Source organism: Euleptes europaea, chromosome 10 (genome assembly GCF_029931775.1).
Source record: "Euleptes europaea isolate rEulEur1 chromosome 10, rEulEur1.hap1, whole genome shotgun sequence".
Lineage (NCBI taxonomy): Eukaryota > Metazoa > Chordata > Lepidosauria > Squamata > Sphaerodactylidae > Euleptes > Euleptes europaea.
The window spans coordinates 6,924,309-6,938,728 of NC_079321.1; the positions used below are offsets into that span (position 1 = coordinate 6,924,309).

Consider the following 14,420-nt stretch of genomic DNA (forward strand, 5'->3'; position numbering starts at 1 on the left):
CACAACAAAGAAATGCAAGGCCTGGTGGCCTGAATGAAACAACATTAAGAGAAGTGCTGTTGAGTAGAAGACTGCGGTTTAAAATATAGCCTTACTGACTAGCGATTTAAATTGTGAAAATCTAGTCTTACTGACTAGTGATTTAAATCGTAATTGAAAACCACCCTGCCTGAGTCTGTACCTGGTCCTGGTGTGTGGGTTTTTCCAGTCTGCACCCCGAGGCCCGAGGCCAGAATTAGAAGTAAAAATGAAGTAAAGATGTAGTAAGGCGTATCCGTAATCATCAGTGGCTGAGCTATTGCAGTTTTAAAACTTTGCGTTGAAGTCTAGTCACATTCAGTTATTCTGCTGATTGTTTTAACGCTGTTCACTCACCTTGAGCCTTCTGGAGCCAGGAGGGATTGACACCTAACAACTGGCAATATCATCTCCTCTTATGCAGATCAATAACTTATTTACCTACCCTAGAAAACTGGGTCAGTTTGATCCTACAGGGTGTCCACCCGGTCTCTATGCAAACGACTATTAATTTTGCCCTCTGGGTAATGCCATTTTCCCTCAGTCTTGGCCATTAACGCCCTAGAACTTTATTGAACTATGGAGTTCAGGGCTGTGGCTTCATATGTGGCTTCTGAGCACACTTAAATCTTTTGGGCATGCTCAGTGATTTGCTTGGTAGGAAGCGGATTGAATTTAGCGATCTTGGTGTGCTTGTTTCATCATAGGAATAGCACTGGATTGTAAAAACATAATAGAAGTATTGGTAGTTGTATCCCTTGGAGGTGAAAATGCTGTAGGCCCTACCATGTATTCTGTGTGTCTTTTGGCATACCCAGGGGGCCATAGATTTTTATCCCATCCTTAAGAACTTAATAAAGGCCCTGCTGGATCAGACTGAGGCCCATCAAGTCCAGCAGTCTGTTCACACAGTGGTCAACCAGGTGCCTCTAGGAACAAGACGACTGCAGCAGCATTGTCCTGCCTGTGTCCCACAGCACCTAATATGATAGGCATGCTCCTCTGATCCTGGAGAGAATAGCGATGCATCATGGCTAGTATTCATTTTGACTAGTAGCCATGAATACCCCTCTCCTCCATGAACATGTCCACTCCCCTCTTAAAGCCTTCTAAGGTAGGCTGCTTTTGCCTGGGGAGGCCCAGTGGGAGCCTCCCCAAGCAAAAGCAGTCTAGACCCTTCCCAGCAATACCCGCCCTCCACTCCCAGAGACCCTGCCCAGCAATACCTGCCCTCCCCTCCCAGCGACAGGCTACTGGAATCCTTCTTCCAAGGGGCTTAGGGTGTGGTTCTCTCATCCTCCAGTTTTTCCTTACAACAATTTTGCAAGATAGATTAGACCAGGGGTGTCAAAGATAGACCCGCGGGCCGGATCTGGCCCCTTGGGAGCTCTTATCCGTCTAGCTGAGGCAGCTGTCCCCCCCCCCCCACACACACCAGTACCGATCTTGGCCTGCGAGGCATGGCTTGGCCCGACCAACTTATGTCATATCTGGCACTCTTAACAAATGAGTTTGACTCCTCTGGATTAGACTAAGAAAAAGAGTGACTGGTACAAGGTGAGTTTATGGAGGGCAGATCCTGGTTTAGTAGTCCTAGACTCTGGCCAACTGTATATACATTGCCTCTGAGTTTAGGGTTGGCAACCTCCAGGTACTAGCTGGAGATCTCCTGCTATTACAACTGATCTCCAGCCAATAGAGACCAGTTCACCTGGAGAAACTGGCCACTTTGGCAATTGGACTCTATGGCATTGAAGTCCCTCCCCTCCCCAAACCCCACCCTACTCAGGCTCCGCCTCAAAAACCTCCCGCCAGTGGCAAAGAGGGACCTGGCAATGCATATCTGGAAATCATATACATGGACACATGAAGCTGCCTTATACTAAATCAGACCCTTGGTCCATCAAAGTCAGTATTGTCTACTCAGACTGGCAATGGCTCTCCAGGGTCTCAGGCAGACATAGGTCTTTCACATCACCTACATGCCTAGTCCCTTTAACGGGAGATACCAGGGATCGAACCTGGGACCTTCTGCTTGCCAGGCAGATGCTCTGCCATTGGCCAGAGCCCCTCCACTTTTTTTAGAGAGAGAGATTTAGAGTTATGGGCATGAAAGTTATTAGCACCATCCAGTAGAGATTTTGAGAGAGAAAAGTGAGAGTGGGGAAGGTGTTGGGAAAGTCTGATTGGCAGGGGGAATATTCCCCATTGGAGCCGCCTTGCCAAGACTAAAATGGTCCTCAGCCAAATGATGTAGGCGTGGCACACCTAGGAGGTGAGGGAAAAGGTCATCAGTGTGTGTGTGAGGAAACAAGATACTCTGCCTGAGATCCCTTTTCTTGAAGACCTCCTCGGTACTTGTTTTTGAGATATCTGCCCCAGACTAAGTTGATTTGCGGCCTGTGCTAAGTGCAGTAGACTACCTTCCACCGTTGTCCTAAGCAAAGCTGTCTTGCCCTTTTCTTGGGCTCGTGTGGAGACCAAGTCCTGCAAGGAAAAGCTGAGGGAGCTGGGGAAGAGAAGGTTGAGGGGGGACAGGATTGCTCTCTTTAAGTATTTGAAGGGCTGTCACTTAGAAGTGGACAGGGAGCTGTTCCTGTTGGCAGCAGAGGATAGGACTTGCAAGAATGGGTTTAAATTGCAGGCGGAAAGGTATTGGCTGGATATTAGGGAAAATTTTTTACAGTAAGTGTTGTTCGACAGTGGAATCAGCTACCTAGGGAGGTGGTGATCTCCCCCTCACTGGCGGTCTTTAAGCTGAGGCTGGACAAGCACTTGTCAGGGATGCTCTCGGCTGATCCTGCATTGAGCAGGGGGTTGGACTATATGGCCTGAATGGCCCCTTCCAACTCTATGATTCTGTGGTGATGATAAGAACTAAATGGTAAGCCTAGTAATTTTTTCTGAACAAACGGGCGATTTGCAGAAATAACAAGGACAGTGATAATACGGGGTGCCGTTTTTTAAAAGATCCATCTCGCAGAATTGATTTTAATGAGTAATAATCTATGCGAAGCCCTTGCATCATCTTAAATCACCATATAAATGTTATTATAGAGCCCATATGACAAAGAACACTTTGGCACCTTACACACTAATCATACTAATGAGTAAATTACCGCATAAACTTTCATAGGCTACGGCAGACTTTGATCAGAGGTGTGATGTGGTGGAAGAGTTGGCAGCATTATACATATTCAGTGCAAAAGATCCAGTGTATCATCCGGAGTCAGGTGTGTCCTAGTCCCATCGAAGCCTAAGAACCCAGATGAATGCTGAGCGCCAATGAATAAATGATCCAGTTGAGAGTGCCTCCCCCAAAAGCCTTTGATCGTTTTTATCTACATGATGACCTACATGCAAAGTCCAGCCTAAAGATTCAAAATACAATCTTCCCCCTCTGCAGTTGACATAAAAGTAGAATTTTGTTCCAGTTCAGTATTTTTAAAGCACTGCTACATTACATGTTTGTTACATTTCCGTTAGGTAAAGGTAGTCCCCTGTGTAAGCACCGGGTCATTACTGACCCATGGGGTGACGTCACATCCCGACATTTACTAGGCAGACGATGTTTATGGTGTGGTTTGCCAGTGCCTTCCCCAGTCATCTACACTTCACCCCCAGGAAGCCGTGTACTCATTTTCCGGACCTTGGAAGGATGGAAGGCTGAGTCAACCTTGAGCCGGATGCCTGAAACCGACTTTCGTTGGGATTGAACTCAGGTCGTGAGCAGAGCTTGGACTGCAGTACTGCAGCTTATCACTCTGCGCCATGGGGCTCTTACATTTCCATTACATTTGCAAATATAGCAACTACACCTATAGCCTCGTGAATCGGCATTTGAATTGATTTTTTTGAAAATCAGCACTACTATTTATTCTTTCAGGCCAGGACTCCAACATATGCTTAGCCATTTTATATACTTCCTTGGGGGAAACAACTCTTTGTCATTTGGCAAGTTTCAGAAGGTAGCAAGTGTTGGTCTGCAGCAGAACAGGTAGATTTGGGTCTGGTAACACCTCAGAAACCAACAAGATTTTTGGGGTATGAGCTTTTGAGAGTCACAGCTCCCTTTGTCTGATGAAGGGACCTTTGACACTTGAAAGCTTATCCTCCCCAAAATTCTTGTTGGTCTCTAAGGCACTGCTGGGCTCAAATCTAGCTGTTCATTTGACAAGAGTTATTTTAATTTGTATATTTGTAGCAAAAACAGTTGGCAGCTTGTTTCATCTACGAGCCAGATCATGGAGCATGCCTGTTCTAGTTGGTGCTTTGGAATACAGGCAGGACAATACTGCTGCAGTCGTCTTGCTTGTGGGCTTCCTAGAGGCACCTGGTTGGCCACTGTGTGAACAGACTGCTGGACTTGATGGGCCTCGGTTGGATCGAGCATGGCCTTCCTTATGGAGGATGGAGCTATCCATGGCTACTAGTCATGATGCATAGCTATTCTCTCCAGGATCAGAGGAGCATGCTGAACGTATTAGGTGCTGTGGAACTCAGGCAGGAGAATGCTGCTGTCGTCGTCTTGCTTGTGGACTTCCTGGAGGCACCTAGTTGGTCACTGTGTGAACAGACTGCTGGACTTGATGGGCCTTGGTGTGATCCAGCAGGGGTTTTCTTATGTTCTTATGTATATCCAAAAACCGCCCCTCCCCCCCCCCCCGCTGCAGTGGCCAAACCTCTTTGGAGGGGCCATAGCACCGCCATGGCCACACCGTCCCTGGCCACAGCAGCTCTCAGGAATGGGCTGTTAGTCAAAAACTATTGTTTGAAGAAAAGCAGCATAGAATTGGTTCGGTGAAGCATAATTTATCTAATTTCCCCAACTATTATTTGACTTTTGCATTTTAAAAACATGTCGCCAACTATGATCAGTCACACCAGCTGAAGCCAATGCTGTATGGCCTCCCCTGGAGGATAGGGAAGCCTAGGGTTTCTTGTAAATCTTCTGATGCAATTCCATCAGCCCCTCTCCTGACAGAAGAAGAAGGGTTGGTTTTTATACCCCAATTTTCTCTACCTTTAAGGACTCTCAATGTGGCTTACAATCACCTTCCCTTCCCCTCCCCATAACAGACTGCTTGTGAGGTGGGTGGGGCTGAGAGAGTTCTGAGAGAACTGTGACTGGCCCAAGGTCGCCCAGCAGGAGGAGTGGAGGAATCTAATCTGGAGGAGTGGGGAATCTCATCTGGTTTTCCAGATCTGCTGCTCATGTGGAGGAGCAGGGAATCAAACCCGGTTCTCCAGATTAGCGTCCACCCCTCTTAACCACTATACCACGCTGGCTCTCTGAATTGCTATCAGACCAGTTGCCTACAGGAAGAAGCTCTGGTTCCCTGCCCCAGATGTTATCTGCTGTGCCCCTTGAATTGGTCCAGGTGTGAGGGATTGCCTCCAGGAAGGGTTTGCTGTATGCCCTGTTACCACTCCCAAGGTGGCAGCATTAGCACATGCCAACAGGCAGTGCCAAAGGGTGTTGATCCTTAGTACAGATCCAGGCAGAGTATTAGAGAGGCTGTTCTAGAGTGAAAGATTGGTCCCTTTGAGAAGTTTTAAATAACTTGGTTTGTATGTGTTTCTCTTGAAATGCAAATGGTGGACAGGTGGGAAATAAATGCTTTAAATGAAAACGTGAATTGACGCTGGGGAGGACGATAGATGTTGACACAGCGATTTGTGGGCTGTGTACTAAATCACTCAATCAAACCTGCCTGCAGTCCTTCATTCCTCACCTTCTTCTTTCCCTTCCAAGTCCAAATGTCGCAATTCTCTTCTTAAAACTTAATTGACCTCTTTGAAACAGTTTAATACCAAAGTTTCGTTGGAGGCATAAGCGAAAAGTTCTTACTGTTCTTGATTACCCAGAGATTACTGAGAAGTTAGAACGCAGTGTAGTGCATCGCTGGGTGATATGTGCAGTGATGTCTTAATACAATAAATATTTCCTTGTGTAACTTTAACGATGATGTGATCTTAATCTTGTCTGTTTGTTTCTGACTGTGTGTCATATGTGGGGGGGAGTAAAGTCGTACACCGACTTGTTGATTTTTGCTCACACTCATCGCATCTGATTTTTTAATTTATTTCACGAGTCTCAATCATCAGAGGGGTCATGTGACCAAAATGCTAGTCTTCTCGTTTGCAGCCTTCATGCCGTAATTTGCTTATGTACACGTTTGCTTGTGCTTGCACAGTCAGAGCTCGATTATCAGATAAGATGCGCCACACCATGTGCTGATGTAGCTTGTAAAGGGGCAAGTACGAGCAGGTGATCTGGTTTTGCAATCTGTGTAGCAACACATGGCAACCGTGCTAAAATCAAGACAATTATGCAGATTCAACATTTGAGAAGGTGGTGTTGCTAACGAGTAATGCTAATGTCGCTCCTTGTGTACGGTTGTAGTGGTTTGTTCTATTATCCGTCAGGCGCTCCCATGGACAAGCCCTAGTAATTTCATTTCTGTAAACCCTGGCGCAGGAATCAGTCCGGGAAGGATTGCAATCATGAGGTATAAACACATCTGCATATTTATTATGAAATCTCAGCCGCCTTGGGTTCCTGTTGGGAGGCGGGTGAGGTACAAATGTTTTAATCAATCGAGTGAGATGGATTACTCCCATATCAGCGAGAATCCCTGCCACCATAGCAAGAGATAAAATAGTCCACTTTTTGCTGGTGGAGATATGGAGAGATCCAAGGATAACATTGGCTGTGGCCAAGTATCTCTCCATCCTATTGTCCTCTAAGAAATAACACCTCAGAACCTATGGGTCATGGGAGCAAAGAAAGAAAGGAAAGGAATACATCGAGTGCTATGTGCAGTATCTGATCACCATATTTCAAAAAAGGATATTGCAGAACTGGAAAAAGTACAGCAGAGGGCAACCAAGATAATTAAGCAAGACTGCTGCGGGCCCCACGCCCCGGGCAAGGGGCCAGGGTCTTCCGCATTGCAGGGGCCTGCAGCGACTACACCACCTGGCTCCAGAGGCAGCTGCCTCCTCCACCTGCCCCCTCCCCATTCCCCACCAGCCCCACCTCACTGCCTTCCAAAGACATAAAGTCTGCCCGCACCATGGCTTCGTCCTCAGCTGCTGGCCTCGGGGACTCCGTGATGCCCGGCCTCCGGATGACGGTTGACCCAGCTGCCCCAGCTCAACTTGATGGGGTCAGGGAGCAAAGATGGTCCACGAAGTCAGCTGCGAATGTCAGGGAAAAGGGTTCTGGGGTGGGGGAAGAGAGAGCAGTGCCTCCATCCATGCCAACAGCCATTCCATCCTGCATGACACAAGTGGCACGGACGACGGCGTAGGGGTCACGCCTGTTCCTAAGAGCATTTGCCCCCTATCAGGAATACACTGTTATTTATTTAGTTAGTTACTAGTCTTATATCCCTACAACAACGTGGTGTAGTGGTTAAGACCAGTGGTTTGGAGTGGTGGACTCTAACCTGGAGAACCAGGTTTGATTCCCCACTCCTCCACATGAGCGGTGGAGGCTAATCAGGTGAACTGGGTTGGTTTCCCCACTCCTACACATGAAAGCCAGCTGGGTGACCTTGGGCAAGTCACAGCTCTGTTAGAGCTCTCTCAGCCCCACCTACCCCACAGGGTATCTATTAGGAGGGGAAGGTGATTGTATGCCGGTTTGAGTCTCCCTTAAGTGGTAGAGAAAGTTGGCATATAAAAAACAACTCTTCTTCTTCTCTTCCTCCTCCTCCTCCCAGCCGAAGTTGGCTCAGGGCGGCTCACAACAGATGAAACAGCATAAAAACAGTAAAAACACACAAAATCACCCCAATTAAAACTGAACAATCTCTGAATTAAAAGCAGATATGGCTCATTTACCAGCACACAGGGGCCAAGGCCAGCCCAGAAAGCAGTCAGAGTGCCCTGTTCCAGGTCTAATAGAAACCAGCGAGTGGAACAGGAAGGGAGGCCAGCTACGTTGGGAAACCATTGCTGTTCTTATGAGGAAGACTTGTTTAAATCTTTCCTTGCCGTCTCCATTTTGGATACCAGAACGACACTTGGGAAATGTCTTGACCCAGGTCAAGCTGCTGACCTGGGTGTGCTGTTGTGCCACGTTTTTTGTTGTTTATTGGTCTCTGCAGAAGTCTCCCTTTTTTGGGTTGCAAGCCACTTGAGGTCCCTTTGGGGAGAAAGGCCAAGGGTACTAATACTTAAAAATTTCTAAAAGTAATGGAAAGGATCCTTTGTACGCAGGGGAAGAGAGGGGCCGCATCCTATTCTATCGCACTAGCAGGGAGTGTGCCAGGATGAACCTGAAACCCTCAAACAAAGAGCAGTGCTCAGAGGGGATCAGTTCATAATTAGGGACATCAAGTAATCTCATCAATGGGCTTTTTGCCACAAAAGGCACTCCCTGCTGTCAGTAATGTATCCCCTTGTTTAGCATGTCGGCTGAACTTGCCTAAGTGCCATTAGGGTGTCTCTTAACGCACCCAGAAGTCATGCCTGTATTTTGGCCAGCCATTTCTGAGTCCCGTTTCTTGCTTTCTTTATGGTTTGCGCTTGTCCCTGCCCCCTCCCTAGCCCGAGGATATCCCATTGGCTCAGTTTGACCCGGTCCTAGCCCTGGCTCCTCTCCCCTTGGTTTCCAAGCCCAGACAAAACCTTTTGTTTATGTGCCCCCCCCCAGAAAGAATCCTGCATCATCAGCATTTACCTGCCTCGAGACGACCCTTCTCTTATAAGCCCCTTGAGCCCTCATCTGATGCACAACATAGAGGTAGTTCCCCTGTGCAAGCACCGGGTCATAGAATCATAGAGTTGGAAGGGACCACACACCAGGTCATAGTATCATAGAGTTGGAAGGGACCACGCACCTGGTCATAGAATCATAGACCCATAGAGTTGGAAGGGACCACCAGGGTCATCTAGTCCAACCCCCTGCACAATGCAGGAAATTCCCCTTTTTGTTGTCTTGCAGAATTTCTGGGTTCATTACATATTTTCAAATTTTTAAAATCCTTGCACTCTTCATGCTTATTTACTTGTGTCTGTGTCACCTGAAATTAAAATTGTTGAAGACTTTCTATTCCTTGGCTCCATCATCAATCAAAAGGGAGACATGCCGCCAAGAAATCAGAAGGAGATTGAGACTGGGAAGGTCACCCATGAAAGAGCTAATAAAGATCCTTAAGTGTAAGGATGTGTCACTGGCAACCAAGATCATCATTCATGCCATCGTAGTCCCTATTACTATGTATGGGTGTGAAAGCTGGACAATGAAGAAAGCTGATATGAAGAAAGTAGATTCCTTTGAAATGTGATGTTGGAGGAGAGGGTTATGGATACCGTGGACTGCCAAAAAAGCAACAACACCCAAATCAGTGGGTTATAGATCAAATCAAGCCTGAACTGACCCTAGAAGCTAAAATGACTAAACTGAGGCTATCGTATTTTGGTCACATTATGAGAAGACAAGAGTCACTAGAAAAGACAGTCATGCTGGGAAAAATTGAGGGCAGCAGGAAAAGAGGAAGACGCAACAAGAGATGGGTTGACTCAATAAAGGAAGCCACGGCCCTCAATTTGCAAGATCTGAGCAAGGCTGCCAAAGATAGGACATTTTGAAGGACATTAATTCATCGGGTCGCCATGAGTCAGAAATGACTTGACAGCACTTAACACACACACACACGCACACATTTTGTCAGTTAATGCTATGTGTTACCTTGTTGCAGGGCTTTGCTGTTTTGGCAGAGATTATTTCTCTTTTTTAATAGATACGTCGCTTTCTTTAGTACCGCAGACTGTTGATTCCCCCCCTCCCCATGGCTTGCAAACCCGCTTGTTTAACTTCCAGGGAATTTTTTGTTGTTTTCAAAAAAGTTTTCATTTATGTTTGAGGGGCAATTACAAGCATTAATCAAATATTGTCTAGCTATAAATTCACATTATCAGCTGGGGAATAAATTGTGATTTTATCTAACCCAACTGCATCATAAGATTAAACTGAAGTTTTGGAAGATGGCAACGTAAGCTGGAAGACTGTGACTGTGTCTAACGTTTTTATTAGGACAGAACCTTAAAGGACATCTGCCTTGACTGGTGGAGCTAGAAGAAGTGCTGGATCTGGATTTTTATTTGCTAAGATTTAAACAGACGGAGTAATAAGTCCACTGTTGGCAATGACACTTAAGAAACTGCCCCCACCACTGCTGAAAGGCAGCATGAGCTGTGGTTTGGAGCGGTGGAGTCTGATCTGGAGAACCAGGTTTGATTCCCCACTCCTCCACAAGAGTGGCGGAGGCTAATCTAGTGAACTGGGTTGGTTTCCCCACTCTTCCACATGAAGCCAACTGGGTGACCTTGGGCTAGTCACAGCTCTCTCTGCCCCAACTACCTCACAGGGTGTCTGTTGTGGGGAAGGGAAGGAAAGGAGATCGTAAGCCGGTTTGATTCTTCCTTAAGTGATAGAGAAAGTCGGCATATAAAAACCAGCTCTTCTTCTTCTCCTCCTCCTCCTCCTCTTTCAACGTTTTCTCACTTGGCTTTTGTGGTGCCACCAACTTTTGAAAGAAGTTGTAGCAGGCTAGCCTGATCTCGTCAGATCTCAGAAGCCAAGCAGGGTCAGCCCTGGCAACTATTTGGATGGGAGATCTTCAAAGAACACCAGGGGCATGAAGTGGAGGCAGGCAATGGCAAACCACCTTTGAACGTCTCTTGCCTTGAAAACCCTATGGTGGAGCAGAAAAAACAGTAGGCCTGTCTGTACTTTACTGACCATTGCTTGTTAAAATCCGCTGCGTGTGCACAGTAGAATTACACATGGAGCAGAACAACATAATTGCATTTAAAATGTTACCTTGATAGCACCGTTGAAACACTTGCAAATCCCAGAATATGGACAAATGTGCATGCAGAAGGTCGGACCAGCACCAACAGGTTGAAATTAGATCAAAAGAGTTTCTGTCTAGACATTAGGAAGAACTTTCTAACAGTTAGAGCGGTTTCTCAGTGGAACAGGCTTCCTCAGGAGATGGTCAGCTCTCCTTCCCTGGAGGTTTTTAAGCAGAGGTTAGATGGCCATCTGTCAGCAATGCTGATTCTATGACCTTAGGCAGATGATGAGAGGGAGGGCATCTTGGCCATTTTCTGGGCATGGTGTAGGGGTCACTGGGGGTGTGTGGGGGAGAGACAGTTGTGAATTTCCTGCATTGTGCAGGGGGTTAGACTAGTCCCTGGTGGTCCCTTCCAACTCTATAATTCTAAGGTGATTGTAAGTCGCGTCGAGAAAATCGGGGCATTAAAACCAACTCTTCTTCTTTTTCTGTTTTGAATGGGTTTTTCTAAAACACATTTTACCTATGGAGTACATTTTTTTCATTGCCATCATGCTCAGCCCCATGAGCAACTGAGTGCTTTAACTGATGTGCAGAGCACATAAGCATAGGTTATCAAGTAGCTCCACCTTACTGGTTTGAGTCTGTTTGCTGTGGTGTCTTTTTTGCTTATCCGCATTTCACAGGGCAGGTGCATGGGGAGGGATTTCAACCATGAATGGCAACATCTGTGGTTGCTATTTTCCATGCAAATTACAGGGGGAATTATATCCTATAGTGAAGCGTTTCATGCATAGCTATAAGCAGGTACATTCAAAACTCTCGGTATGTTTTACGTTTTCCTTCTCTGCAGTAGTATTTTCTCTCCCCCCCCCCCCACTAACAAAGGTCTCGCGCTGCGGCTAATATCTTTTGTCAGCCGAGCTCTCGCTTATAAAACTCATAAAATATATAGATAGTAAAAGGTATTACGGGACATTCCCTTTTCTATTGATGTCATGTCTTTCCCCCCCACCCCCCCTTCTGGATTCAGCTCCTCTTTCATTCAGGTGTGCTGGTGTCCCTAAGCCTTTCTGGGCCGCAGCTGGAACGGGCAGTGATTGACAGAACCCTGGTGGGAAAGCTCATCTCGGACACCATCAGCGACGGTAATTATGCCCGCGTGCGATTCAGTTGCCCGCATTTAAAAAGGAAGAGTAGGAATCGTGTGTCACAGGTAGGGCCAATTATTATCGCTGGGAACTCACAAGTGTGGTAAGTAATTGCATGTAATGCCACCATTACCACCACCACTACCCCTTAGGACCAAAACCACTTTCAGAACAATATTTGACTTCAAAGTTTCTGGTCTTATCGGCACACGTTTATTTTCTAAATCTCAGTTCCTTGTGTAATTTACCCCCAAAGGTATTAAAGTCTAGCACAGGTAATTGTTGTTGTTTTCCCCATCATTTGAGTGCTTTTCTAGGAAAGTTACTAGAAATGGACTGTAATGTAAGCACGAGTTACAGAAGACCGCTGTGCTTCCTGGGTCCGGAAGCTCACTAACAAGGCTAGTGGAAATGGCTTTGATAGGACAGTCGGGCTTAGTTATTCAAAATAAATAGTCAGCCAAATACTGCCTATTGTAACTCAGTGTCGCTCTCTAAGGACCTGGGTGGGAGGCTCTGTCCACTTCAACTAACTGAGAGCCTGTTGAGTGTAGTGGTTAAGAGCGGTGGTTTGGAGCAGTGGACTCTGAGAGAACTGGGTTTGATTCCCCACTCCTCCACATGAGGGGCGGAGGCTAATCTGGAGAACCGGGTTTCATTCCCCACCCCTCCACATGAGCGGCGGAGGCTAACCTGGTGAACTGGATTGGTTTCCCCTCTCCTCCACATGAAGCCAGTTGGGTGGCCTTGGGCTAGTCACAGCTCTCTTAGAGCTCTCTTAGCCCCACCTACTTCACAGAGTGTCTGTTGTGGGGAAGGAAAGGAAAGGAGATCGTAAGCCGGTTTGATTCTTCCTTAAGTGGCAGAACATAAAGGCCATGCTGGATCAGACCAAGGGCCATCAAGTCCACCAGTTTGTTCCCACAGAGGCCAACCAGGTGCCTCTAGGAAGCCCACAAACAAGACATCTGCAGCAGCATTATCCTGCCTGTATTCCACAGCACCTCATAAGCAAACTGAAGAATCCCTGCTGTGTGGAAGTAGACTCTCGATTGTTCTCAACACTCTGTGCTCCTGGAGTCTCGTTAGCCCATTTTGAATCCCCGCCCCCACTTTAGTTAATTTATGAAGTCATATTTGATAAATGATCTGGAAAGTACTATGTAGAGCAGGGGTGTCAAATAAGAACATAAGAAAGGCCCTGCTGGATCAGACCAAAGCCCATCAATTCCAGCAGTCTGTTCACCCAGTGGCCAACCAGGTGCCTCTAGGAAGCCCACAAACAAGATGACTGCGGCAGCACCATCCTGACTGTGTTCCAAAGCACCAAAGATAATAGGCATGCTCCTCGGATCCTGGAGAGAATAGGTGGATAGAAATACATGGCCCAGGGGCCAGATCCAGCCCCTTGAGAGCTCTTAACTGGCCCACGAGCCAGCCAAGGCAGCCACCCTCCCCCCAGTCCCAATCTGGGCTTTCAAGGCATGGCCCGGCCCGACCAAGTGACATTTATGTCATATCCAGCCCTCGTAACAAATGAGTTTGACACCTCTGATGCAGAGTCACTTATAGACTATGTGCAGGCCACTTCATTGTCAGTGGATAGTTTGGGTTTACAGGTTGAGCATCCCTTATCTGGACATCTGATATCTGGACTGATCCGAAAACCAGACCTTTTGAACCGGCACACAGGCATTACTCACAGGCCCTCAGCAGCGTCATTAATAGTTCAGTATACACAAAGTTATTAAAATATTGTTTAAAATTACATTCAGGCTATGTGTATAAACTATATATAAAACCTATATAAAACATAAATGAATTTCGTGTTTAGACTTGGGTCCCATCCCCAAGATATCTCATTATGTATATGTAAAAATTCCAAAATACGGAATGATCCGAAATACGGACCACTTCTGGTCCTGAGCAGTCCGGATAAGGGATACTCAACCTGTACTGTCTTTATAACAGCCAGCCACTTTAATGTTCGATATGTTGGTTTTGTGTTCTATCTATAGCTTTCTCAATACAGTAATCTGTTGACAATTTGCTAGACTTCAAGAGTCACCCACTTTTGATTGGTGTGATTCCCTCCTGGACTGTTTTGATTCAAGGATAAGGGACAGATGTCACACATAAAATATCTCCAGCTTTGCCTCTCTCCTAGAGTTCAGCAGCTACGGGGAATTCAGCTGCCGAGTCGTAGGTTCTGCAGTCTCACTGGTGTGGTTTGCATTTATGCTTTATGCACAGTTAAAACACTATTTCCATTCAACCAGTGAAAGGAATTGCAGAAGGGGGTTACACTTCAAAATCTAAAAGGACTGAAGAGAGTATCAATATGAATACAGAAGGAGAAGTATATCATATTAGAGCGGGAATGTGGTGCATGATAATTTATTCAGCTTTACTTCATCTGAGTCCTCCCTAAGCTTTA

General features: G+C 46.4%; 1 protein-coding gene across 1 annotated transcript in view; it reads left to right on the forward strand.

The window, feature by feature from the left end:
- The window catches only part of WDPCP (WD repeat containing planar cell polarity effector), a 146,258-nt gene that overhangs the window by 16,052 nt on the left and 115,786 nt on the right, over positions 1 to 14,420 (forward strand). Inside the window, exon 6 of the mRNA XM_056856807.1 lies at positions 11,866 to 11,980. Coding sequence (XP_056712785.1) covers positions 11,866 to 11,980 — 115 coding nt within the window. The remainder of the gene's footprint in view (positions 1 to 11,865; positions 11,981 to 14,420) is intronic.